Genomic DNA, 24,955 nt, shown 5'->3' on the forward strand with positions numbered 1-24,955 from the left:
CAGGACGTTCCACACAAAGGACGCCGTTGGAAGGGTGTAGAAGGCCGATGCCGATTGCGTTCGAGATAATCGAACGATGTCGGGATTGGCGCAGGAAATTAATTTCCTGATACAAGCACGGGAGCGGGGAAACGGTCCCCGAACTGGACTTCAGTGTTAGCCGGACTGTGAGAGATGTTGACTCGATCGCTACCGCTTAGACAATGGAGCTTCTACCCTCCTACCCTTGCGGGGGGAGGGGGGGCCCCCCTTGCCCCAGGAGGGCCCCTTACTGAGGATAATGGTTGCCCAGACCCTCGGAGTGAGGTGTTTTCAAGCACACACAGTGTTAGCGGTAGAAACGCGCCGCGTATCCTTGGGTAAGGAGTACCGAAGAGTTTGTATTCTTCGGAACAAACTTAATTTAGTTCAGGATGGCTATAGAAACGAGTTTTGCTATGATTTGGCACTCATAAAAATACGTTAAATGAAAAACCTGATCAAATTTATGATTCTGACTGTACACAACCATAGAGAGCTACACTGACAAAAATTTGTGAATTACTACATAATCAAATATGGAACTTACAGAATCTTTTCTCTTGATGGAGCTTGACAAAGAAACTTCACTTGGTGTTGCTTCTTCAAATACTTCAGAGGCTACTTCAACTGATGCCGAGGGTTTATCTGCCACTCTGAACAAAGCAGCATCCATTCCCCCTAATCCACTGTCTGTCCGATCAGTTTCCATGTTCACCATGATAAAGTTATCACTGTCAGAACTTAGGTCACTACGCACTGACATAGTATCACTCATGTCTTCTGGGCTAGTTTTAACGGCAGATTCAAGAGTGGACATAAAGGATGTGAAACCACTAGTGAGGCCTTTACGAACTGTGGTAAAGCTTGCATTAATGTTATCCTGAAGGTTGAGCTGGACCAGTGGCCCCGTACCATGCAAATGATGTGTCCCCGAGACTTTATCTGTGATATTTGTTATGCCACTGGCGAGAAGCTGCCGACTTGCAGCAAGGCCTTGTGGATGCTTGCTAGGGGTAAGAGTTCCATTGGCAGTTGTTGTAGGAGGCGAGCTGCTCGGCTGAACCTTTGCTGCAGAAGTAATGGGAGTGTCCATTGGTAGCGGGGGTGAGAGAGATGGTGATGCGATTTGGCTCTCACTGTGGGATTTTGTCATGTCACTAGTAATAGAACATGTGTCACCGTTCCCATTGTTGGCATTGATGTTGTGCTCCGACATAGATTCTCGCACTTCACAAACGGGTGATGTCCATTCAGGCAGGTCAGTGGTGGAGGACGAGTCAGGCATGAAGCTTTCCAGGTCGAGGGCTGACGTATCTTTGCATGGGTTGGGACATGGCATAAGGAAAGACACATCCACCTGTGGCACCACTGCTGCTATGACCATAGAGCCTGGCACTACATCACTGGATAGACCCCTAGCATCTTTATGGTGAGTGTTGATCTTATCCGAATCGTACGTGAGAAAAGAACTGAGTTCTGCCATTACCTCTATCTGTCTCATAAGGAAAAGATACTGGTAATGGTTGAGCTGAACACTGACTAGACTAGGAACCTGCACCAGGAGATGCATCTCGGCCTCTCCACTCGAACTACTTTCTAGTTTACTGGCACTGTGAGTTTCATTTTCTTGATAAAAGTCTCTTAACAAAGTTCTACGTGGCCTTTCACTACTGAGTTCACCACTGCTGGCACTTAAATTGGCACTAGTCTTTGGCTTGAGATATATCCAAATTGATACAGGGCAAGCATCCACAAAGGGCACTGGTCGGTTTTTTGCTGAAGCTACACCAAGAAACTCAATCCAGAGGGGTTCACAGTTCATAAAGAAAACATCTCTTGCCTCCGTCCACAATGAATCCTTCTTCAGGTGTGATACCGCTTCATAAAAAGTGTCACACTGCGACACATTGGGTGGTTCTCTTACATTATCTTGGACTGGAAAGAGAAAATTTAATATTTCAATTAAGAGTCATGACAAGATCCAATAACCTTCATTTCACTAACATGGTTATACCAAGATCTACTGGCCTCTGTGTCACACACATAAGCCCTACAGGAAATACCCTTCCACGCTGAACAAGAACCCGCCTGACTCGACTGTGCTCAGGACACCATCTATCATGAAGACCATACCACCACAGAATAGGCCTTTCTACAGATTCAAACTGCCTCAGATGCAACCACCACACAGAAGACACGGAATACCTCATACTACAATGCTCCATGCCAACAATCCCTGGACAACAACACAATCTCCTTTCTAGTTGATTTATGGTCCCATCTGGAGGATATTGCTGGTTACCTGGTGTCTGTAGGTCTTCTGCAAGAGACTGGGGACAATAGATGGATGGATCAATCATGCATAAGAAGAAAGAAAGAAAGGAGGAGGAGGGGGAGGAGGAGGAGGATAAGAAGAAGAAGAAAAAGAAGATGAAGCCTTCCCAACTATACTTAACAAACTGATCCCTCTCAAACTTACACTCACACTTGTCCTCCTTTCTCATGTAATGTGGAACTATACATGCACTCCTCCAGCACTCGATCATCTTTTAAACAAACATTAAATAACCTCACCAGCCAGTCCATCATCAATGAACCTCCCTTTTTCTTAGACATTCTACATGACACCCATCCAACCCAGGTGCCTTACCTGCTCTCATCATCTTACCTGCCTTCACCTCATCTTTCCTTATTTCTCCCCCATTTTCCTCACTCTTCACTGTCATTTTCTTAGTGCTTCTCACAGCAACTACCTTTTCCTCCCTATCCTCCTTCACATTTAGCAACTCCCTAAAGTACTCTGCCCTTCTTCCTCTTACTGCTGTCTCTTCCATTATCATCTCTCCATCTACAACTTTTACCTTTTCTTCTCTACTTGATTTGCCTCCTCTTCCTCTTTTAATTTCTTTCCAAAACATTTTTCTTTCAAATTTTTGTCATACTCTTACCCCATTTCACATCTGCTCTCCTCTTTGCCTCCTTTATCTTATGCTTTACTTCTCTTTTCTTTTCTTTGTACCTCTCATATGATTCTCTTGTTCCATTTTTTAACCAATCTGTGAATTATACATACATATATTTAATTATCAAAGGTCCTTTTCCATTTGTACAGAAGGAGAGAGAAAAAAAAAAAAAAAAAAAAAAAAATTGTGTTCCTTACCAGTTGCATGCTGCATAAATTTATCACAGATGGGCTGAAAATCTCCAGGCTTTGAAGGATAATGAGAACCAAAAAATAGTTCTCCTTGCTGAATTGTCTCCAAGATAGCAGCCAGAGAGGCAAGAGAACCAGGTGAAGTTGGGTCAGGTGGTCGAGTATTTGTCAGGACCAAGCGCGATGTCTGAATGTGCATAGACTTTGGCCTATCTCGCTGGCTTTGGTAGTTTGTTGTACTTTCTACGATCACCTGTTGTTTACCACACCGAATGGGAAAAAAAATAAAGATAAGAATTATGTAATAGTAGTTTCATTACTTCCAAACCCACAAACAAGAATCTTAATCAAATGTGATAAAATGAAATAAGTTATGTACTCAAAAGACTGAGATATCATAGTATGAGTGAGAAAATTGAATACCAGATGGCCAAAGATTAGTTCAAACTCTATTTCATAGGTTTATACACAAACTACTTTAAAGCATAATATATCTAAAGTCATTACTGTATAGAACAAGTGAATAGTTCTATCTATATAACAAGGACCTCTTCTCCAAGGGATGTAGCCAATTGAGGCATGCATCTGGTCCCACCCATTCCACTCTCATCCACCACCCTTGTTTCCCTCTCATTTTAGCTCCTCATGGATGATGGGTCATCCCTGTCTCCTGCCCACTGTCATGTCAGAAACATTGCAACAAGACACTGTGCATCCAAGGCAGGGCCGCTTCACTTCCACGGTAACCCTCCCTCCTCATCCCCTTATACAGAAAATTTAGGACTGGGAGATACCCCCTTCAAGCTGTGTCAAAATATCATCTATACACAACCATTCACCACTCACGTCTATCCCCTGAAAATCTCCTGGCTTTGAAGCCCCTTTCACCCCATCCATCCATCTCATTCTCAGTCACCCCCTCAAGTTCACTCCATCCACCCCTGCTTTCTACACTTCTCTTGCTAATCTTCTTCACTCATTATTTCCATATCCCCAGACCATCCCAATAATTTTTCATCAGCCCTATCTGCCAGCTCCTTTCACCCCTGTTCTCCTGCTAACCACCTCATTTCTCACTTTATCTAATCTTGCAATCCCCACCATACTTCTCAGATATTTCATCTCAAACATATTTAATCTTTTGACTCTCATTCCAAGTCTCCACCCCATAAAATGTAGTAGGCAAAATCATCTCCAATTTCCCCTTTACTCCATCCATCCCCCTCATTTTTTTTTTCTCAAGCTCACTCCATCCACTTCTATTTTTCATATAGTTTTGCCAGTCTTTCTTCACTTATTCTTTCCACATGTCCAAACCATCTCAGCATTCTTTGATATATACCAAATGGCTTCTTCCCCCTTTTAGGGAGGTAGCAAGCCAAGGCATCCACCCACCCTCGATCTGCCCTGCACCAATTTCTTTTCCCTTTTACCCTGGCTCCCTGTGGATGAAGAACCATCCATGTAACCCAACTGCCAACTGCCTGGATCACAAGCTCCCTTCCCATGTAATACAACTAGGTAAATACAGCATCTCCACAGCATGGCCAAACAACCAACCATACGTTCCATCTCAGTTCCAAGTCTCTACTCCATACAGTGACAAGGGGACAACCAAACAATAAAAGAACATAACAAAGTTGAGGTACATTCCCATACCCTGGGCATGATGGCTTCCAAGTAAATATCCACATAGGAACTGGATGAACTGGAAGCAGAGGCTTTTTGAACTTGTATAGCTTGCTGGAGGCTCATAGTAAAAGCATTGAGCCACAACACTGAGAGTGGGTCCAGGTTGATTTGCATTGGATTGCACTGTATGTACATCTTTGGTGGGGGGACTACAAAAAAAGAAAGAAAAAATACACATATAAGAATAAATGACATTCTTCACATTTGGGAGTGTAGAAAAAATTGTCTTACAAAATTTGAAGATATTTTCATATCCATATCAATAATGTATAAGCATACAAAAAAACAATGACAGCATGAACAAAATATAGTAAAGTCTCTCCTGAAAGAAAAAACATCACAAAAAACAATATCACAAAGTCTATGAAATAATTTTTTCTTTTTTGCAACTCTCCATAGAAACAACTGAACTCTAATGTTGCCAGTTAACTAAGAGCTGCAGGCTTCCTGCAAGAAGAGACCGGGGCAACAGACTGATTGACTGGCACCTAGTGAATCATAGTGATGATGATGATGGATTCGGTTTAACGTCATTAGCTCCCCCTATCAGGAGGCTAGGATGGTGGCCTTTACAGAGGACTTTGTAGTGCGGGATCTAATGAACCACGCCCTTGTTCTGACTCACTGCTGGCAGGATTCAAAATGGTGTCACTTTGACCTCTATCACAAGTCCCAATGCTCAACCAGCAAGCATCCATCAAGGTGATACTTAGAACAATTTTCAACTCTCACAAAATGACATACTATTTACGTTACATTTTTCTCTTCACATATACATGAAGCACCTCTATTTTCCCTGATCTCTATAAAATCCTTAAAAACAAGATATCACATTGCACCTTCAGTATCCATGTTAACTTGAAAATTGTATCTTATTACCTGGGGAATCTGCAAATCCAGGGTAGTAGTAGAGCGTAAATTCTATGTGTATGCTAGTCATGTTGGCCGGTAACGAGAAGCGATCTTTATCCCCTGGAACATGAGAAAAAAAGAAATGAATTATGAAGACACAAATATACTTAATTTTCTTTAACAGATTTCAGTGATTGAGTTTTGGAATTATCCAGCATCAAAATTTCCCTATGATGAAGCAGTGGGGGTAAACCCCAGGTCCTGCTGTGGAGGACCTTTGCCTCACTGCATTGCTTTTCACCCGAGAAGTAGGGTTGACATGAAGTGATCTTTCATCCCCAAGAGGCTGAGGTGGGTGGTGTGGTTGAATTAATTTTATTTGTTCATCATATGTGTACTTGGTCTTAAAGTCTTAAAGGAGAAAGGCTCAAGGAATTGGAGCGTTTTAAGTATTTAGGGTTGTATGAGGCTAGAAATGGAGGTATGGGGGTGGAGGTAAAGTGTAGACTGAGGGAAGCATGTAAATGTCTTGAGGGATTGAAAAGTGTCATAAGAAATAGGCATCTGGGAATGGATGCAAAGAGAAGATTATATGAATGGGTGATTGTGCTTACAACACTGCATGGGGCAGAGATTTGGATTTTAAGAGAGGCAAAAGGGTGAAGTTTAAATGTGTTTGAAATGAAGTGTGTGAGAAGTATGGTGGGTGTTATGAGAATGGATAGAGTAAGAAATGAGGCAGTGAGGAGGAGAGTAAGGGTGGAAAGGGAGCTGGTAAATAGGGGCAATAAAAATTATTGGAATGATTTGGGTACATGGAGAGAGTGAGTGAAGAAAAACAAGCAAAAAGCATGGGAAGCAGAGATGGATGGAGTGAGCCTAAGAGGACAACTGAAGATGAGGTGGATGGATGGGGTCAAAGGGGCTTTGAGCAAGAGGGGAATGTCTGTTGAACAAGGAAGGAAAGGCAGGGGATACATACGAGTAGAGAATGGTTGTGTATGGATGATAAATTGAAGTAGCCCAAAGGGATTTCACACATCTTCTCTATTTTCTACATGAAGGGATGGGGAGAGAGGGTCACCACGTAAGTGAAGTGGACCTGCTGTGGATGTACTGTGTCTTGCTTCATTGCTTCTGACCTGGGCAGTGGGCAGGAGATAGGGATGACCCTTCATCCAAAAGGAGTTAGGATGAGAAGGAAACAAATGTACTCAATGAGAGTGGAATGGGTGGGAGTGGGTGTGTGTCTTGTCTGTCTACCTCCCTTATAAGGGTGAAGAAACCCTTGGTATTATAGTGTGTGTGTGCTTTGATTCATCTATCCCCCTTATGAGGGTGCAAGGGCTTTTTGAATATGTAAAATTTCCACAACTGCCTCAACATGCCTGAAACCACAGTTCAGTAAGGTCAACTGAATTAATGCTCTATGGTTTCAACCTTTAACATTTGGATTGTAAGACAAAATATGATGATAAAAATACATTTCATTTTCAATAACAAATGATTGGACTAGTATATATCATAATTCACATAACATCAATAAAACCACAAGTAGTTCTTTATTTCACCTCATTTCAAACCATTCACATCATCCATGGTTATAAAAAAATTCTCAATCCAGAGGGAGTTCATATACACACATACATACATTTGAAGCCACACATAATCTGGAGAGTAAGAGACAGGACCCCATGAGCATTTCTCTTTTCATGTATACAGCAATTAGGTATATACAAACATACACGAATTTAAGAGCAAACTAGACACTGCAAGATACAAAGATGGGACACCAAGAGCATAGCTCCCCTTCCCAGAAGATACAACTAGGTAAATACATATTAAAGACCCTTCCCCCTTACCAAGGGATATTGGATTTTAAGGTGATATAGCCCAAGCTGGAACCATACATGAATTTCAAACAGTACAATAATTGGTTAGTAAAAGACTAGACTCATGAGCATTGCTTATTTCCTGTATACTGCAATTAGGTACATACATACATACCAAAAGCCCTCTCCCCCTTATATGGGGGATAGCCAAGTCAAAGCACACACCCACTATAAACATACAACAGCCAAATGAATATCCTCTCTCATCTCGGCACTTTGGGGATGAAAAATCCTCCCTCTCCCCCACCAAACTACTTGGACTGGAATCAATGCAGCATGGCTTGGCAGCTGGAACTGGTTTACCCCCACTGCTTCATTATATGCATACATACATACATATATCAAGGCTTTTTCCCCCTTACAAGGGAGGTAGCAAAAAAGGAAAAGGCATAAAATCATTCCCACCCATTCCATCCCTGAATACACTCCACACCCCTCCACCCTCCCTCTCATCTTAGCACCTCCTGGATGACAGGTCATCCCTTCACCTTGTCCACTGCCCTGGGTCAGAAGCAGTGCCGCAAGACACAGCACATCCACAGCAAGGCCTCTTCATTAAATCGGCGACCCCCCCTCTCTGTCCCCCCATGCATAAAAGGAGAAGACAGGGAGAAATCCCTTTGGGCTGCTCAAAATTTGCTCACACATACTACCTCACCCCACATCCCCCTGCCCATTCCACCTCATGCATCACAACATCACCCATATACAACCATTCTCCATTCACCCCTGTCTTCTGTCCTCTCCTGTCCTTCCTCAACAGACATTCCCCTCTTCCCCTTCCTTCCTCTTCACCCCATCCATCCACCTCATCATAGGACATCCCTTCATGTTCACTCCCTCCACATCTGCCTTCCATACCTCTTTTACTAGTCTTTCTTCACTCATTCTTTCCATGTGTCCAAACCATCCTAATACTCTTTCATCAACCCTATCTCCCAACTCCCTTTCCACCCCTGTTCTTCTCCTCACCTCCTCATTCCTCACTCTATCCAGCCTAGTAACCCCCATCATACTTCTCAGACACCTCATCTCAAACACATTCAAACTCCTTCTCTCTTCCTCTCTTATGTTCCATGTTTCTACCCCATACAGTGCTGTTGGCACAATCACTTTCATATAGTCTCCTCTTAGCATCCATTCCCAAATGTCTATTCCTCATTACACTTTTTAATCCACCAAAGCATTTACTCGCTTCTCTCAATCTACATTCTACCTCCACCTTCACTCCACCTTTTCCTGCCACATTTGCACCCAAGTATCTAAAACTATCCACTTCCTCCAGTCACTCTCCCTTAATGCTCACTTCCAGACTACTGCCACTTTCACCCCTTGTACATCTCATCACCTTACTTTTACCCACATTTATCTTCAGCTTTCTTCTATCACACACTCTCCCAAACTCTGTCACCAACTTCCTCAATCCCTCCTCCGATCCTGCCACAAGCGCAGTGTCGTCCACAAACAACAGCTGGCTCACCTCCCACTTTTCTCCATTTTCTTTAACCATCTCCAATCCCTGACCCACTACCCTTGCATTTACCTCTCGCACTACCCCATCCATGTATAAGTTGAACAGCCTGGGCGACATAACGCATCCTTGACGAAGTCCCACCTTTACCTCGAACCACTCACTCTCTCCATTTCTAATCCTGACACAAGCTCTACTACTCTCATAAAAACTCTTGACATCTCCTAGAAGCTTTCCTCCTATCCCGTATATCCGCAAAACCTCCCACAGTGCCTTCCTGTCTACCCTGTCATAAGCCTTTTCCAGGTCCATAAAGGCCTAAAAAACATCCTTCCCCTTTCCTATAGCTTTCTCACATATCTGTCTTACCACAAAAATCTGATCTACACACCCTCTACCCGTCCTAAATCCACACTGTTCCTCACAAATTACTCCCTCTGTTCCTCTCCTAATCCTCTCAATCAAGATCCTCCCATTATATGCAAAGGGAAAAAATGAAGAGAGAAGGCTTGTTGGTAAATATGTAATTTTTGCAGGAAAATTAATTTTTCCCTGATACAAACCTGAGGTACTCCTTACCCAAGGATACGCGGCGCGTTTCTACCGCTAACACTGTGTGTGCTTGAAAACACCTCACTCCGAGGGTCTGGGCAACCATTATCCTCAGTAAGGGGCCCTCCTGGGGCAAGGGGGGCCCCCCCCTCCCCCCGCAGGGGTAGGAGGGTAGAAGCTCCATTGTCTGAGCCAGGTATGAAATTAGTCACGAGGGTTGACAGGCCAGGGAGAAGGAACTACTAGCGGGGTGGATGAGGAGGGCCATTAGAGGTAAGGAGTACCTCAGGTTTGTATCAGGGAAAAATTAATTTTCCTGCGAAAATTACATTTGTTCCGAAGAATACAAACTCTTCGGTACTCCTTACCCAAGGAGACTTGGACTTAGGGGGGAAGGAAGTATTTGTCTAGCCTGGGAAACCCTCGTAAGGAGAAAATGTAGAGTGCTAAGATCTACGTTGACCAGACCCTTATACATTCCCCGAAACTGTGAAGGGCACCTGGATCTGTTCCCAGAGTGGAGACAGACAGGGCATACTCACTTTGTACCCCTTGTAGGGCTCGAACTGATTCCCTTGGAATGCTTGAGAGCCCTCGGTGAGGTAAGGGAATGTAGGAGTATGAGAAGGACTTGAGATAGGTATCCCCGTGGTTGCCGATCCAGAACTTGGATGAGGCTTCAGGGTTGGCTGTGTGCCATTGGTACGGGGTATGTTATCTCAGGACTTCTTGGGCAGCCACTATGGGGCCTAGAGAGAAGGTCCCTAAGGATTCCCACATGACATCTTTGAGGTAAAAGGAAGTGAACGTAGTCTGGGACTTCCATATACCTGCTTGAAGGACCTGGTTGACTGACCGATTCTTTCGGAAGACTAGGGAGGGTCCTATTGCCCTGAGGTCATGAGCTTTTGCTCCAGGGTAATCCGTGGGGCTCGAGGCGTAGGCCCTGCGGATGACTTCCTTGATCCAGTAAGAAATGGAAGTCTTAGTGACGGGCTTGGGTGTACCCCTGGTAGAGACGAACAGTCTTGGCAAGTCTGGTCTAAGATGCTTCGTCCTCTTGAGGTAGGTCCGGATAGCACGTACCGGGCATAGGACCATTTCTGCATGTTCGCCCCCTACAAAGTCGTCCAAGGAAGGAATACTAAAGGACCAGAATCTAGGGTCGGCTTTGGCCGGATCCTGGTTTTTGGCAACGAATTGGGGCAGAAAAGTGAAGGAGACCTCTTGCCATCCTTTCGAGTGGGCGACTCGATAAGAGATGGCATGCAACTCCCCGACCCTCTTGGAAGACGCCAGGGCCAAGAGAAAGACTGTCTTCAAGGTGAGGTCCTTGAAATTAGCATCTCGGAGGGGTTCGTAAGGGGGGCCCCGCAGAGCGTTGAGGACTAATGCCACATCCCATGGAGGAGAAGTGATCTCCCTGGGGGGGCATGATTTTCTGAAATGTCTGAAGAGCATGGAAATTTCTGGAGACAGGGCTAGATCCATGCCCTTCAGAGAAAACACCTGATTAAGAGCTGCCCTATAGCCCTGCACTGCCGAGAGGGAGATCTTCTTGGACTTCCGGAGGAAGTGGAAGAAGGAGGCAATCAGAGGAATGGTGGCTTGCTCTGGGGCTATTGCTCGGGAGTGGCACCATTCTGCAAAAGCATTCCACTTCCCTTGATAAAGGGCAGCTGAGGAAGAGCGAATAGGGGAGGACATGTCTTCTGCCACTTCTTTGGGGAAACCCTTCTCTAGGAGGATCCGGACCATAGTCTGAACGCGTGAAGTGCCAGGGCTGACGGGTTCTTGTGCCAGGCCCCGTTGACTGGTTGATGTAGAAGGTCGGGTCTTCCCTGAAGGGCCAGGGGCTCCTCCACTGCTAGCTCGAGGGCGTCTGGAAACCATGGGGCTTCCGGCCACCAGGGAGCGATCAAAGTCATCCGAAGGTTGGATGCGGTTCGTACTCTCTGGAGCACCTTTTGGAGCAAGGGAAACGGTGGGAAAGCGTAGGTGTCGAGGTTGTCCCAGCTTTGCAGAAGAGCATCCTCTCCCGCTGCCAGCGGATCCGGGAGAGGGCTGAAATACACCGGGAGCTGGTGGTTCCATCTGGTGGCGAAAAGGTCCACCAGAGGGGAGCCCCATTTGTTGATGAGGAAGGTCGCCACTTCCGGATGGAGGGACCACTCCGTGCTGATTACCTGACTCCTTCTGCTGAGGTGGTCCGCCCAGACATTCTTTTTCCCTGGGATGTAGCGAGCTCTGAGTGTCACTTGGAGGTTCTCGGCTAATAGGAGGATCTCCATAGTGAGATGGCAGAGGTCCTGGGAGACTGTGCCCCCCTGCTTGTTCAGGTAGGCTACTACCGAGGAATTGTCTGACATGATGCCCACAACTTTCCCCGAGATTTGACCCGAGAAGTGACGGAGAGCCAGCAGTACCGCTTTCAATTCTAGCCAGTTGATATGGGCTGTCCGCTCGACCGTGGACCAGGAACCGCTGACGTGATCGTCGTTGAGGTGGGCCCCCCAGCCCTCCTTGGAGGCATCGGAGAAGAGGAGGACTTCGGGGGGAGATGGGCCGAGGGGCATCCCCACGAGCAGGTTGCACGGGTCCTTCCACCAGAGAAGAGAATGCTTGACCTCTCCGGTAAGGGTGATGTGTTGACGGGTGTCTCCCCTTAGCGGGGACCACTGGGACTTGAGGAGCCACTGTAGGGGTCGCATTCTCAGTCTGCTCCTGGGTATTAACCTCTCGACGGAGGCCATGTGGCCCAGGAGGACTTGGCACTGTTTGGCCGTGAGGAACCCGGTCGATAGTGCCTGCACGACGAGGGAAGAGAGATTCTGGATTCGCTTCTCTACTGGGAATGCCTGCATGAGGGAAGAGTCCAGAACCATACCCAGGTACGTGACTCTCTGTCTTGGAATGAAATCTGACTTCGCCCGGTTGACCGTGGAGCCCAATTTGCGGATGAAAGCTAGGACTATCCCCAGGTGGTCGCGGCATAGCTGGGCGGAGTGTGCCAGGATCAGCCAATCGTCCAGGTAACGGAGTAGGCGAATCCCTCTGGAGTGGGACCACGCTGAGACGAGTTTGAACACTCTGGTGAAGACTTGGGGTGCTGTGGAGAGGCCGAAGCATAGGCAGGTGAATTGAAAAGTGGTCCCCTTGTGGACGAAGCGGAGGAATTTTCGGGATGAGGGATGGACAGGTATTTGGAAATAGGCGTCCTGGAGGTCCAGGGACACCATGAAGTCCCCTTCCCTGATAGACGCCCTCACGGCCTCGGGGGTGTCCATCCGGAACTTCGTCAGGGAAAGGAACTTGTTGAGAGGAGACAGATCGATGACAGGTCTCCACCCCCCTGTAGCCTTTGGTACTAGGAATAGCCTCGAGTAGAACCCCGGGTCCGGAGTTGAGACTTCCTCAAGTGCTCCTTTCTGGAGCAGAGTGGAGATTTCCTCCACTAGGGCCCGCCCGCGATCCGAGTCCGGATGGTAGTTGCTGACTTGGATGGGATAGGGGGAGAGGCTGGGGATGGTGTGAAAAGGAAGACGATAGCCTGCCTTGATAACCTGGATGGTCCAGTCCTCCGCCCCGGCAGCCTCCCATTCTCTCCAGTAGAGAGAGAGGCAACCTCCTATCCTGTGCGGGAGGGCAGGCGAGTTCCTAGAATTTCCTGCGTTGGGGTCCAGAGCCTCTATGATGTTTGCGCCCCTGTTCTCTATTGGGGAAGGGGCGGGGCTTTCCTGTCTGGGCTTTGGACTTCGAATGGGGAGGGGGCCCGTCTTCCCGCTTAGGGAGACGAAAAGGCTGCCTCTGCGTCTGAAAGGACCGAGGGGTCGATGGGGGGGTGGTCCTTGGCCTTGAGCTAGAGACGGCTGTTCTCTCGATGGCTCTGTTGTGTAGCAACTGGTTGGTGCTAGTGATTGCCGAGTCCACCACATCCGGGGGAATCAGCGTGTGGGTGAGCAGGGGGGCCCTCCTCAAAGGAGCATAAATCTCCCTGAGGAGGGGGTCACTGGGGTCCCCGAGGATGGTGTCTCTCCTGCGGGACTCGAAGTTGGCCCAGGACGTTGAGAGACAGGAAGCCTGATGCTTCAGGGCTCTGCTCGCGCTTGCCAAAAAAGCCTGGAGGTCGCATTCTTCCTGGGGTTGGAGTTCGGGTAAGAACTCCCTCGCCGAGGCAAGGAGGCGTTCTAGCCAGGAGTTCACCGCCAGGGACAGAGCCAGTGAATGAATGTGGTCGCTGACTTCCCTGCCGGAGAGGAGGACGTTTCGTCTGCGCAGCGACTCGGCGTCCGCCTTAACCAGCTCTGGTAACCTCGCCGGGATCGAGGCTGGTCTGAGGGTTGACCCCGATGGGGTGTAGAAGCGCTTCTGGTGTTCCAATGGGACCGGATGCCAACGCGCCCTCTCGGTCGTCCTTGTTGCGAGAGCGTCGGAGGCCTGGGCCATGGCCCTCGCCGTCTGCGTACTCCATGGAAGGTGGAGGGGAGTAGGCTGGGCTTTGTGAGAGTTGGCCGCCATGAAGATGTCAGACTCGAATGTGGCTTCCTCTTCTTTCGGGGGGCCCAGTCGATTCGCCCTCCGAACCCTCGCGAGGACGTCCGAGAAGGAAGGTGGGACCACCATCGAGGATTCCGACTGGGAAACGGGAGGGGAAAGGGAGCGTGACCCCCCCCCTACGGCGCTGTGGACATCGTCGTCGGCGTAGGAGGGGTCGGCACGGGCAGAGAGGAACCGCACGCTACCATCCTCGTTACTGATGGGTTCAGGGGGGGGCTGAGCAAGTGGAAGCTGGTCGAGGGGGGCCCTTGGGGGCGGAGACTCCTCACGAGCTTCCGTGCGGTGCACGAACCGCGCTTGAGAAGCGCGGAAAAATTCCCGTTGGGCCTCCATCTGTTCCTTCAACGTAGTGACGAGTGAACAGAGAGTGGGGAGGAGGTCCGGGGAATGTCCTCTTGGAGGGTCCCGCCTGGGTGCGGATGGTCCGGGAGACGCCAGGGGGAGACTGCCTCCTCCGGACGAAGCTGAGTCACCTACGACGAACGCGCGTGTGGGTACACCTCGGGCTTCCTGCCCACCGGGCATAGAAAGGGTTCCGGCGATGACCCGGCTCGTCTGACGAGAGGTGGAAGGGGTGGGACTGGGGGTCACCCGAGAAGGAGAAGAGGCTGACGCGCTCCGAATCTCCGAACTCGGTTCCTTTGTCCGTGGGGGGGTGGAGCTGCCGGGGAGCATCGCGGAGCAAGCGGACGCAACCGGGAAAAAGCTCGTACCCGGGGGGTAGTTCGCGGGGGCCAATGGCGCGTGCCCGTCGAAACTAGCCCCCTTTTTGGCAGGAACAGGAGACAATTTAGCCTGAGACTGACTCGGGGCGGCTATTGTACAACCTTTCCGTTTACTACGCTTAGGAGGGGGGAGACAACTGCCCGCGTCCTCCGCCGACGTAGCATGCCTTCTCTTTGTGTCGGGTGAGGGGGGAAGCCATCTTCCTGGCCCGCGTATCTTGACCCGTGGCTGCACCTTCCGGTGAGCATGAAAATACGCGGACCACTGCTTATCACCCCATTGAGCGCACGTAGTACACGGGGATGAAGGGGAACATGCCAGATTCCGACAATGGATACACCAAGAGTGTGGGTCCACAGTTGTCGGTGGGAGAAGAGCCCGGCAGCGAAATTCACCACGGGCGAAGGCACACATGCTATCGCGAACAACAACTCTAGGACCAGATTCCATACTTACAGAGAAGCGGAGAATACCCGGTGGAGATTAAAGAGAGGGATAAAGGGGACTCAAGCGCTTCCAAGCAGGGGGAAGGCGGCGATGCAGGACGTTCCACACAAAGGACGCCGTTGGAAGGGTGTAGAAGGCCGATGCCGATTGCGTTCGAGATAATCGAACGATCCAAGCAGGGGGAAGGCGGCGATGCAGGACGTTCCACACAAAGGACGCCGTTGGAAGGGTGTAGAAGGCCGATGCCGATTGCGTTCGAGATAATCGAACGATGCGGAATTGGCGCAGGAAATTAATTTCCTGATACAAGCACGGAACTGTGAGAGATGTTGACTCGATCGCTACCGCTTAGACAATGGAGCTTCTACCCTCCTACCCCTGCGGGGGGAGGGGGGGGCCCCCCTTGCCCCAGGAGGGCCCCTTACTGAGGATAATGGTTGCCCAGACCCTCGGAGTGAGGTGTTTTCAAGCACACACAGTGTTAGCGGTAGAAACGCGCCGCGTATCCTTGGGTAAGGAGTACCGAAGAGTTTGTATTCTTCGGAACAAACAAGTATTCCACTGAAGAACAGAGGCAGTATTTATGAATTGCATATCAGATCTGTTATGTTTTATGGTGTTGAGATATGGGGAATGACAGGAAGAGTAGTGGATCTACTGAAAAGAATTGATCAATGGATGGTGAAGTGGCAGGAGTGGGTTTCCAGTATATGGAGATGTGGAGAGATGTCTGGAAAAAGATACAGGAAAGAATGAGGCAGAAGGGGGGCAGGGAAAGAAATGCTGAGAATGGTGGGGGGAAACAGAGATACCAAGGTCAGTGGGAAGATCAAGGAGAACATAGAGAGGAGCAGTACAGTAGGACATAGAAGTATTTACAGTGGAGGAAGATTTCACACTAGACAGAGGAGGTTCATCATTAGTCCAATCCCAACTATGGGAGATGATGGACTATAAATGCAGAAAGGAAGAAAGAGAAAAAGAAGATGAAGAAGAAATTGCATAAACAATAATTCGCATTTTAATCTACTTGCCAGTAGTCAAAGGCCTCAACCCAAATATTCAAGGTATCATATCTCATGTCTTGTTACTTTGGCTGATTCTGGTGAGCACATACCTAGAGCATCTTCACTGTCAACTGTTTTATACAACAAACATTGGACACGTTCATGCCATACTGAAAATCAACTGTGCTCATTCCTCTTCTAATGGTAAAAAAAAAATCTTTCCTTATATAAATCTCATAAATCCTTGGAAGGGAAAGATTTATATAAGGATTTTTTTTTTTAAGAATACCACCATAAGATTCTTAAGGTGGTATCCTAAAAATATTCCTTATATCTTTCCCTTCCATGGCTTTATATGAGATTAATATAAGGAAAGAATAATTCTTAAGAATACCACAGTAAGTTTCTTTATCTCATTCTTTAGTTCCAAGGTATGCACTTTTTTTTTTGGCCTCTTCATTGGGTTATTTCCAAATGAAATGTTACACAAACATCATTGAAGAATGATAATGAGCCAAGAATAATCAGAATGCCTAACACATGTGGACTAATTTAGTTTCTCAAGAAAGGCCTTTTCCCTCTTACGAGGGGGTTCCCAAGTCAAATCACACACTAACATCATGCACAATCACAACTAAATCCATTTAATCCCATCTCCAATCTCAATTGCTCAGGTCAAAGGAAATGCAAGAAGGCACAGCTCTTCCACTAGGGCCCATCAGTCAAAGCTGGTTTATCTCCACCACTTCATCATAGGATGACCACCTCCTTGTCCATTTCAAGAGATTAATTCAGTTAAATGTCACGAACTCCCCCCCATCAGGAGGCTAGGAATTTGTAGCATGGAATTTAATAAACCATGTCCTTGGTCTAACTTACTGGTGGCAGGGTTCAAACTGCTGTCACCTCAACCTCTGCTGTAAGTAGCCAGCCAGCAAAAATCCATCCATTTCAAACAACTTGTAAGAATAGAGGAACCCTTGAGGCCATGTCATCTTTTCATCCATTCACATTTTCACCTCCATTAACTCCGATCTTTTGCACTCACCCTATTCAACAGACAGTATATACATACAACAAACTAATTGGTATATGCAAAGGTTCTGTCAATATACTTTCTATATTCCTTTATATATGGAACTTTAAGTATAACTTCCCATGTCATCCTTTCATCCATTCACAATTTCCATCCATTAACTCTGATCTTTTGCACTCTCTTTTCCCTGTTCAACATACACTATATACATACATCAAACTAACTGGTATATACAAAGGTCCTGTTAGTATACTTTCTAAATTACTTTATATATGGAACTTTAAGTACAACTTCATACAGTCTACAACCTATATCAAGATTTCTTCAGTATCTACTAGAAAAAATATGCTTGGTTCATGCCATAGCAAATGTATTCTACTCCACCTCTAATATGAAAATTCAAAGTACCTGGCTTCTTCCGAGACTTTCTCAGGTTTCCAGCTGAGTGCATTGCAAAAGATACAAAATACATTAGGAACCAATGGAGTTGAGCCAACTGCAAGATATGCCATGGTGGTCATCTTCATGGTCTTGGGAGGATTTACATATTATTCATATGTAAATTGCTTGGGTTAAGGTAGGCACTGTGAGGTCATATTCCCCTTTGAAGAAGAGAAAGTTATCCTTTATGAAAGTTTGTCTATAATTTTTCTAAGTGCTCCTTCCTCTTCAATTAGTTCTAGCACACATGCTACTGCTTACCACCACTACACTAAAATACATAGTAATTTACCGGTAAGTAATATGATTATGTAAGTTTTGTATTTTTTTTTTCATGCATATGTTTACAGAACAGCAAGAAAAGATACAGTGAAATATCTGTGAAAGTTGGCCAATTTCTCACTTTGAAAGGCTGTACAGTGCAGGGCCAAAGGGCTTCCATGGGTTGAAATAAAAATTCAGTCTCAAAAAACATGATTAAACAAGAATGTCTCACATATTGATGCACAAAAATGATTCCATTTCAATGTGTGATTGATTATTTGGTTTTCAGTCCACAAATTAGTGAACTACACAATGACACGGATATTCCTATAGACCAGAGTCGTACGGTATTCCTCTACGTTTTGAAGATTAAGATCTATTCAAGCTCTCCTATACCAACCCTAGGACTTCACCTATAAATTTTCACCCTAAATACAGAAAGGTTTCTTCACCCCCATCCATTTACCTCATTCTTAATCTTTCTTCCATGGTCAGCCCATTCACTTGGGTTTTCCACCGCTAGTCTTTCCTTGTTTCTTTCTTTGTATATGCCCAAGTTACCTTAGCACTCTGTTCTACCCAATCTGACAGCTCCCTTTCCATCCCCAATCTCTGCCTCACCTCCACATTTCTTATTTTATTCACTTTTGCACAACCTGTCCTATCAAAACTCTTCTCCCTTATAATGGCATAAGGGCACAATGGTATTTTCCTCCTTGCAAGTGGGTTCACCAAGTCAAAGCAAGCAGTCTCTTAAGAGAATAATACAGAAAAAGGATTTAAAATTCTTCACTCTGGCCCTTTTAGTCATCTTTTAAAATACACACAAGAATACAATGGTGGTATTCTTATTCCCACTCCACAGGAGCATGAGAAAAGAGGAGAATGTAGCTTAGGAGCAGTACATGAGGCATTTACAAGATACAACAGAAATGAAAAAAGAGAGTGAAAATTAAAAAAAGGCTCAGTATTCCTCTCCGGGCAGAGATTTGTCAACAAATGTAGAAGAATACTGCATGACTCTGGTCTGTCACTAAGGTCCTTAAAGTATTGGCTGCATGAACTATGCAGCCAATACCCCAGTATGGGAATATCATAGGGTAACACATCTAAATTTTGTATGTACTCGAGGAATCTGCAGATGGTAACTTGAGGCACATGCATATGGTGCCACTGGTCTCTTGCAAATTGAAGACAGCTTTCACCTCTCATCCCCCACTGAAGGTGCAGCCCTGTGGGATGGAACTCAGACCCTGAATCAGGCCTAGCATCTTGACCATGAGATCTTTGGGTTTGGCTGGTGCCTGATGCTAATTTTTTGGATGCTATTGAGCATATATAAGAGAGATTCTAAGACTATGAATAATAATGCTATACTTCTTTCATTAACACTTTTAAGAAAAGTGATAAAAAAGGAATAGGGAGAGAGAGGAGCTAAAACAGAGTGGCATATCCAAGTTTCTCATATAAATAAAAATCTCAACTCCAGACTGAGGGGATAAGAACATGTCAACCAAGTACTTTAACATCTCAAATCTTTACCTGATATAAACTCCTTGGGCGACTGCTTCCTCTTTGCTGTTGTCACCTTGTACACGCTAAAATCCATGATTCTTAGCACCGCACAGGATGACATTAGCTTTCTTAGCTGTGTTGCGATGGCAGACTTGTGAGGACTACTATGAGGAGTACCTTGTACACTACTTGGGCTTGAGGTACTCTTTGGACTCGCACCCTATCAAATTCAAAACAAAAGAATAAGACTGGGCACATAACGGGCACTTGAAACAAGTACTTAAAAAAAAAATTGGAGAAGTATAATTCAGCTCAGCATTATAATCACTCATTTAATAAACCTAAGGATGAGTAAACATTAGCTATACACATCAGAAAATAAATTAATCTATTTCTTTTTTACATATATCAAGTCAATATCTACTACATATAATGTATCATTATTCAAAATTAGTAGCCTGAAGACTATTCCAAAAGGACAGCTCTCTGTTGCACCTTCAGAGATACCCAACACATGATGGACAATGATCATGAAAAATAAGCTAAACAGACTTAAGACATGCATTAAAAAATTCACAATCAAGAAAAAAAAAAAAAAATGATACATAATATCTTTAGAAAGAAGATTCAGCTGTAAAACTAAGATAAATTATTTTCAGTGATGCAAGCCATCTAATTTAGGAGCATAACAAGTAAAATGGGCATTAAAATAATCATACAAATTTATGAGAGGAAGCTAAAATAGAAGCTTCATGGCAAAACTTTCAGAATCAAAACAGAACCAATGAATGAATGGTCATATGAAAGTTGATTCAACCTACTTTTTTCTAATCATACACACAAGCGCACTCCAAAAAGGGTAAAGGTAAGCACTCATGTCTATAGCTACGTGATCCTAAAAGTAGCATATATTTTCAGAGCATAATACAATTACCCTAAAAAAAAGTCTACACAACTTCAACCAAAAGTTATCTGCATATGCGTGTACATAATTCAATATAAAATAAAAAATCCTAACATCACACTTCAATTTATTTTTCAAATCAAGGTGGCTTGTCTGGTACAAAAATATCCTCCTCCCTCACACTTACACTACCTGCTCAAACCATGTGAAAAATAAAAAAAAATTCTTCTCTAACAATACTACTAATTCATCCCAAGTGCATGCCTATCATATAATCTTTGCTTATATATATTCTTTTCCAACTTGCTCTGACTTCATCTACACACATTTTTGCTTATTTGATGTCCTGATCACGATGAACAAGAGGGGAATGTCTATTGAACAAGGGAGAAAGCAGGATAGGAGTGAATGGAGAATGGCTGTGTATAGATGATACAATGATCCAAGAAAGGGAGAGGATGGGTGGGTAGAGAGTGGTTAAGTATGATATTTTGACACAGCCCAAAGGAGTTTCTCCCTGTCTTCTCTTTTTTCTGTATGAGGGGGGTCGCCAATTAAGTGAAGCGGCCTTGCTGTGGATGTGCTGTGTCTTGCTGCATTGCCTCTGACCAGGGCAAGAGGCAAGATGCAGGGATGACTCATCATCCCTGAGGAGTTCAGATGAGAGGGAAGAAAGGGTGGTGGATGAGAATGGAATGAGGTGGGAATGGGTACTTGTCTTTTGACTTGGCTACCTCCCTTGTAGGGGGGAAAAAACCCTTAGTATATAGACAAATTGAATATGGAATAAGCTGATGAAGTCATCCTTCATACATCCCTCTTAGTTTAATGACAGCAATCACAAATATATAACTGGGCTACAAAATTTGACTTAAGTTCAATCTGAAGTTAACATGCTTTTACACAGTGGGGAAGTTTGGGTTGAGAAGCTAAGAAATCTTATACACAGGAAGAAAACATTTATATTCTATTTAACCTTAAAATGAACATTTCCCTCATATGTTAATTGCAATTAATTGGATCAATTAATTAATGCAATTAATTGCCTTAATTGTGCCTTTGACTTGGCTATCTCCCTTAAAACACATTCTTATGACACTATGGTTTTAGGAATTAATGCAGTACAGAGTTTAGGTAAACATTGAAAGGGTTAAAGAAATACTAATACAGAAATAGAAGTTTATGGCCAGGGAAAAAATAAATAAATAAATAAATAAAAAATCAAAATAATGGTCAACAAATAAAGTTCTTCATGACCATTTTAATTTCATGGATTCATGCCCAAGACACTTATGAGACAAATGACAAGTACATTAATTTTGACCTTTCATTACACAACAGCAAAACAATTGATGGTTCATATGAAAGACACTCGATCTGCATTCTAAAGGGAGTTTGATGGCTGCAAAACATGAGATGATATTTCAGAAACCCATGACCCTTCTTTAAATGTTGTGCTATTTATCTTTTAATTTTTTTTTTATATCAAAATGGCTTCACAAATGTAAAACATGCTACTCTACACTGCAAACACTAAAGTAATCATACTGGATGAGCACCTGTGATGCAGATTCATGCCGAGTGTGGGGTGGCGCTCTGGCTAGGGGCGTGTGGGATGATTTGTTGGCACTCAGCGTGTCTGTCAGTCTTGTTCTGAAGAGTCCCAGAGCATCTTGCGCCCACTTAGCAGGAGAACAGTCAGAGTACCTACGGATATCAAAACCAACAGATATAACTTTTAAGATTACTAAAAACCAATAGGGCATAAAATTTGTGGTTTATGTTAACATTACATTTAACATTATATTAGCTGAAAAATTACATGTACATTCTTCCTTTTGCAATTTCATATTTTCTTGGCTCCTCCTGGATGATGGATCATTTCTGCATCTCATCCACTGCCTTGGATCATATTGTATATATAGAAATAGCATTTTTCTATACATGTAGGAAATGCAAGTGATGCGTAATTGAGTGTGTGTGTGTATGTATTTGTATGCGTGTCAAATTGTTCTCGAAGTTTCAGGAAGAAGTTGTAAATTACTCTAGCTCTATTGTACAGCTGTTAACCCTTTCTGAAACATTCCAAGACTTTAACCTCTTTTTCTTGCGAATAATGAAGTTGGCGCTTAGTACCCTCCTACCGCGGTGCGCCTCATATATACATAAATGTATATATATATATATATATACACATACATATACAGTACTCATCAGAAGTATATGGTGCCTACCCCTTGCAGTGGCATATATATATATATGATGAAAATACATACATACATACATATACCAAGGCTTTTTCCCCCTTTCAAGGGAGGTAGCCAAAAAGGGAAAGGCATAAAAACACTCCCACCCATTTCATCCCTACATACACTCCACACCCCTCCCACCCTCCCTCTCATCTGAGCACCTCCTGGATGACGGGTCATCCCTGCACCCTGCCCACCGCCCTGGGTCAGAAGCAGTGTCGCAAGACACAGCACATCCACAGCAAGGCCGCTTCATCCAATCGGCGACCCCCCCCTCTCCGTCCCCCCTTGCATATAAGGAGAGGACAGGGAGAAATCCCTTCGGGCTGCGTCAAAATTTACTCACACATACTACCCCACCCCCCAGCCCATTCCTCCTCATGCAATCACAACATCATCCATATACAACCATTCTCCACTCACCTCTGTCTTCCGTCCTCTCCCTTCCTTCCTCAACAGACATTCCCCTCTTCCCCAAAGCCCCCTTCACCCCATCCATCCACCTCATCCTAGGACGTCCCCTCATGTTCACTCCCTCCACATCTGCCTTCCATACCTCTTTTACTAGTCTTTCTTCACTCATTCTTTCCATGTGTCCAAACCATCCTAATATTCTTTCATCAACCCTATCTCCCAAATCCTTTTTCACCCCTGTTTTCCTCCTCACCTCCTCATTTCTCACTCTATCCAGCCTAGTAACCCCCACCATACTTCTCAGACACCTCATCTCAAACACATTCAAACTCCTTCTCTCTTCTTCTCTTATGTTCCACGTTTCTGCCCCATACAGTGCTGTTGGCACAATCACTCCTTCATACAGTCTCCTCTTCGCATCCATTCCCAAATGTCTATTCCTCATTACACTCTTTAATCCACCAAGGCATTTACTCGCTTCTCTCAATCTACATTCTACCTCCACCTTCACTCCACCTTTTCCTGCTACACTTGCACCCAAGTATCTAAAACTATCCACTTCCTCCAGTCGCTCTCCCTTAATGTTCACTTCCAGTCTACTGCCACTTTCACCCCTTGTACATCTCATCACCTTACTTTTACCCACATTTATCTTTAGCTTTCTTCTATCACATACTCTCCCAAACTCTGCCACCAGCTTCCTCAATCCCTCCTCTGACCCTGCCACAAGCGCAGTGTCGTCCGCAAACAACAGCTGGCTCACCTCCCACTTTTCTCCATTTTCTTTAACCATCTCCAATCCCTGACCCACTACCCTAGCATTCACCTCTCGCACCACCCCATCCATGTATAAGTTGAACAGCCAGGGCGACATAACGCATCCTTGACGAAGTCCTACCTTTACTTCAAACCACTCACTCTCTCCATTTCTAATCCTGACACAAGCTCTACTACTCTCATAAAAACTCTGGTCTGGATGGATGCCATGCAGAATGTCTGAAAAAGGGAGGTTCAGTGATGGTGGACTGGTTGGTGAGGTTATTTAATGTTTGCTGGAGAGAGGGTAGAGTACCGGAGGACTGGAGAAGTGCCTGTATAGTTCCTCTTTACAAGGGAAAAGGGGACAAGTGTGAATGTAGTAGTTTCAGAGGGATTAGCCTGTTAAGTGTAGTAGGGAAGGCTTATGGGAGGATCTTAATTGAGAGGGTTAGGAGAGGAACAGAAGGAGTAATTGGTGAGGAACAGTGTGGATTTAGGACAGGTAGAGGTTGTGTAGATCAGATCTTTGTGGTAAGACAGATATGTGAGAAAGCTATAGGAAAGGGGATGTTTTTTGGGCTTTTATGGATCTGGAAAAGGCTTATGATAGGGTAGACAGAAAGGCACTGTGGGAGGTTATGCAGATTTATGGGATAGGAGGAAAGCTTCTGGGAGCTGTCAAGAGTTTTTATGATGAAAATAGGAGGGCATTTTCTGAGGTGAAATTATATAGTTAGAATGTATCTGGTAACCCCCTGCTGTCATGATGGGCAAAGAGTGGAACATGAGGGAGAACCCAGCCAGTTGCTCCCATAGTGCCGTGAGGAGCGTATTTACAAGTAAGCCCTCTCTTCAGGACCTTGTCTTTTTTCACACTGGTTTTCTTCATTTCCCTAGGGTCTGTATCATTATCATGGCCCCTACAAAGGAATTAGTTGAAGATATAATTGCTCAATTCATTGGACTCAAGAAGACAGGCCATGGAACTAAAGAAATGAGTGA

The 24,955-nt window shown here is 45.1% G+C and overlaps 1 protein-coding gene across 3 annotated transcripts in view; it reads right to left on the reverse strand.

The window, feature by feature from the left end:
* LOC143038677 (bridge-like lipid transfer protein family member 3B) overlaps positions 1-24,955 on the reverse strand; it is a 99,221-nt gene that overhangs the window by 53,412 nt on the left and 20,854 nt on the right. For 2 of the 3 annotated variants that reach the window (XM_076208214.1, XM_076208215.1), the window contains exons 9-15: positions 22,091-22,238; positions 19,655-19,847; positions 17,816-17,848; positions 5,747-5,839; positions 4,835-5,016; positions 3,182-3,428; positions 569-1,956 (exon numbers count right to left, since the gene is read on the reverse strand). In XM_076208214.1, the coding sequence (XP_076064329.1) occupies positions 569-1,956; positions 3,182-3,428; positions 4,835-5,016; positions 5,747-5,839; positions 17,816-17,848; positions 19,655-19,847; positions 22,091-22,238 (2,284 nt within the window). The remainder of the gene's footprint in view (positions 1-568; positions 1,957-3,181; positions 3,429-4,834; positions 5,017-5,746; positions 5,840-17,815; positions 17,849-19,654; positions 19,848-22,090; positions 22,239-24,955) is intronic. The other variant, XM_076208216.1, reaches the window with a different exon arrangement.

The sequence above is a fragment of the Oratosquilla oratoria genome, chromosome 24 (genome assembly GCF_046742065.1).
Source record: "Oratosquilla oratoria isolate Oo_2021 chromosome 24, ASM4674206v1, whole genome shotgun sequence".
Lineage (NCBI taxonomy): Eukaryota > Metazoa > Arthropoda > Malacostraca > Stomatopoda > Squillidae > Oratosquilla > Oratosquilla oratoria.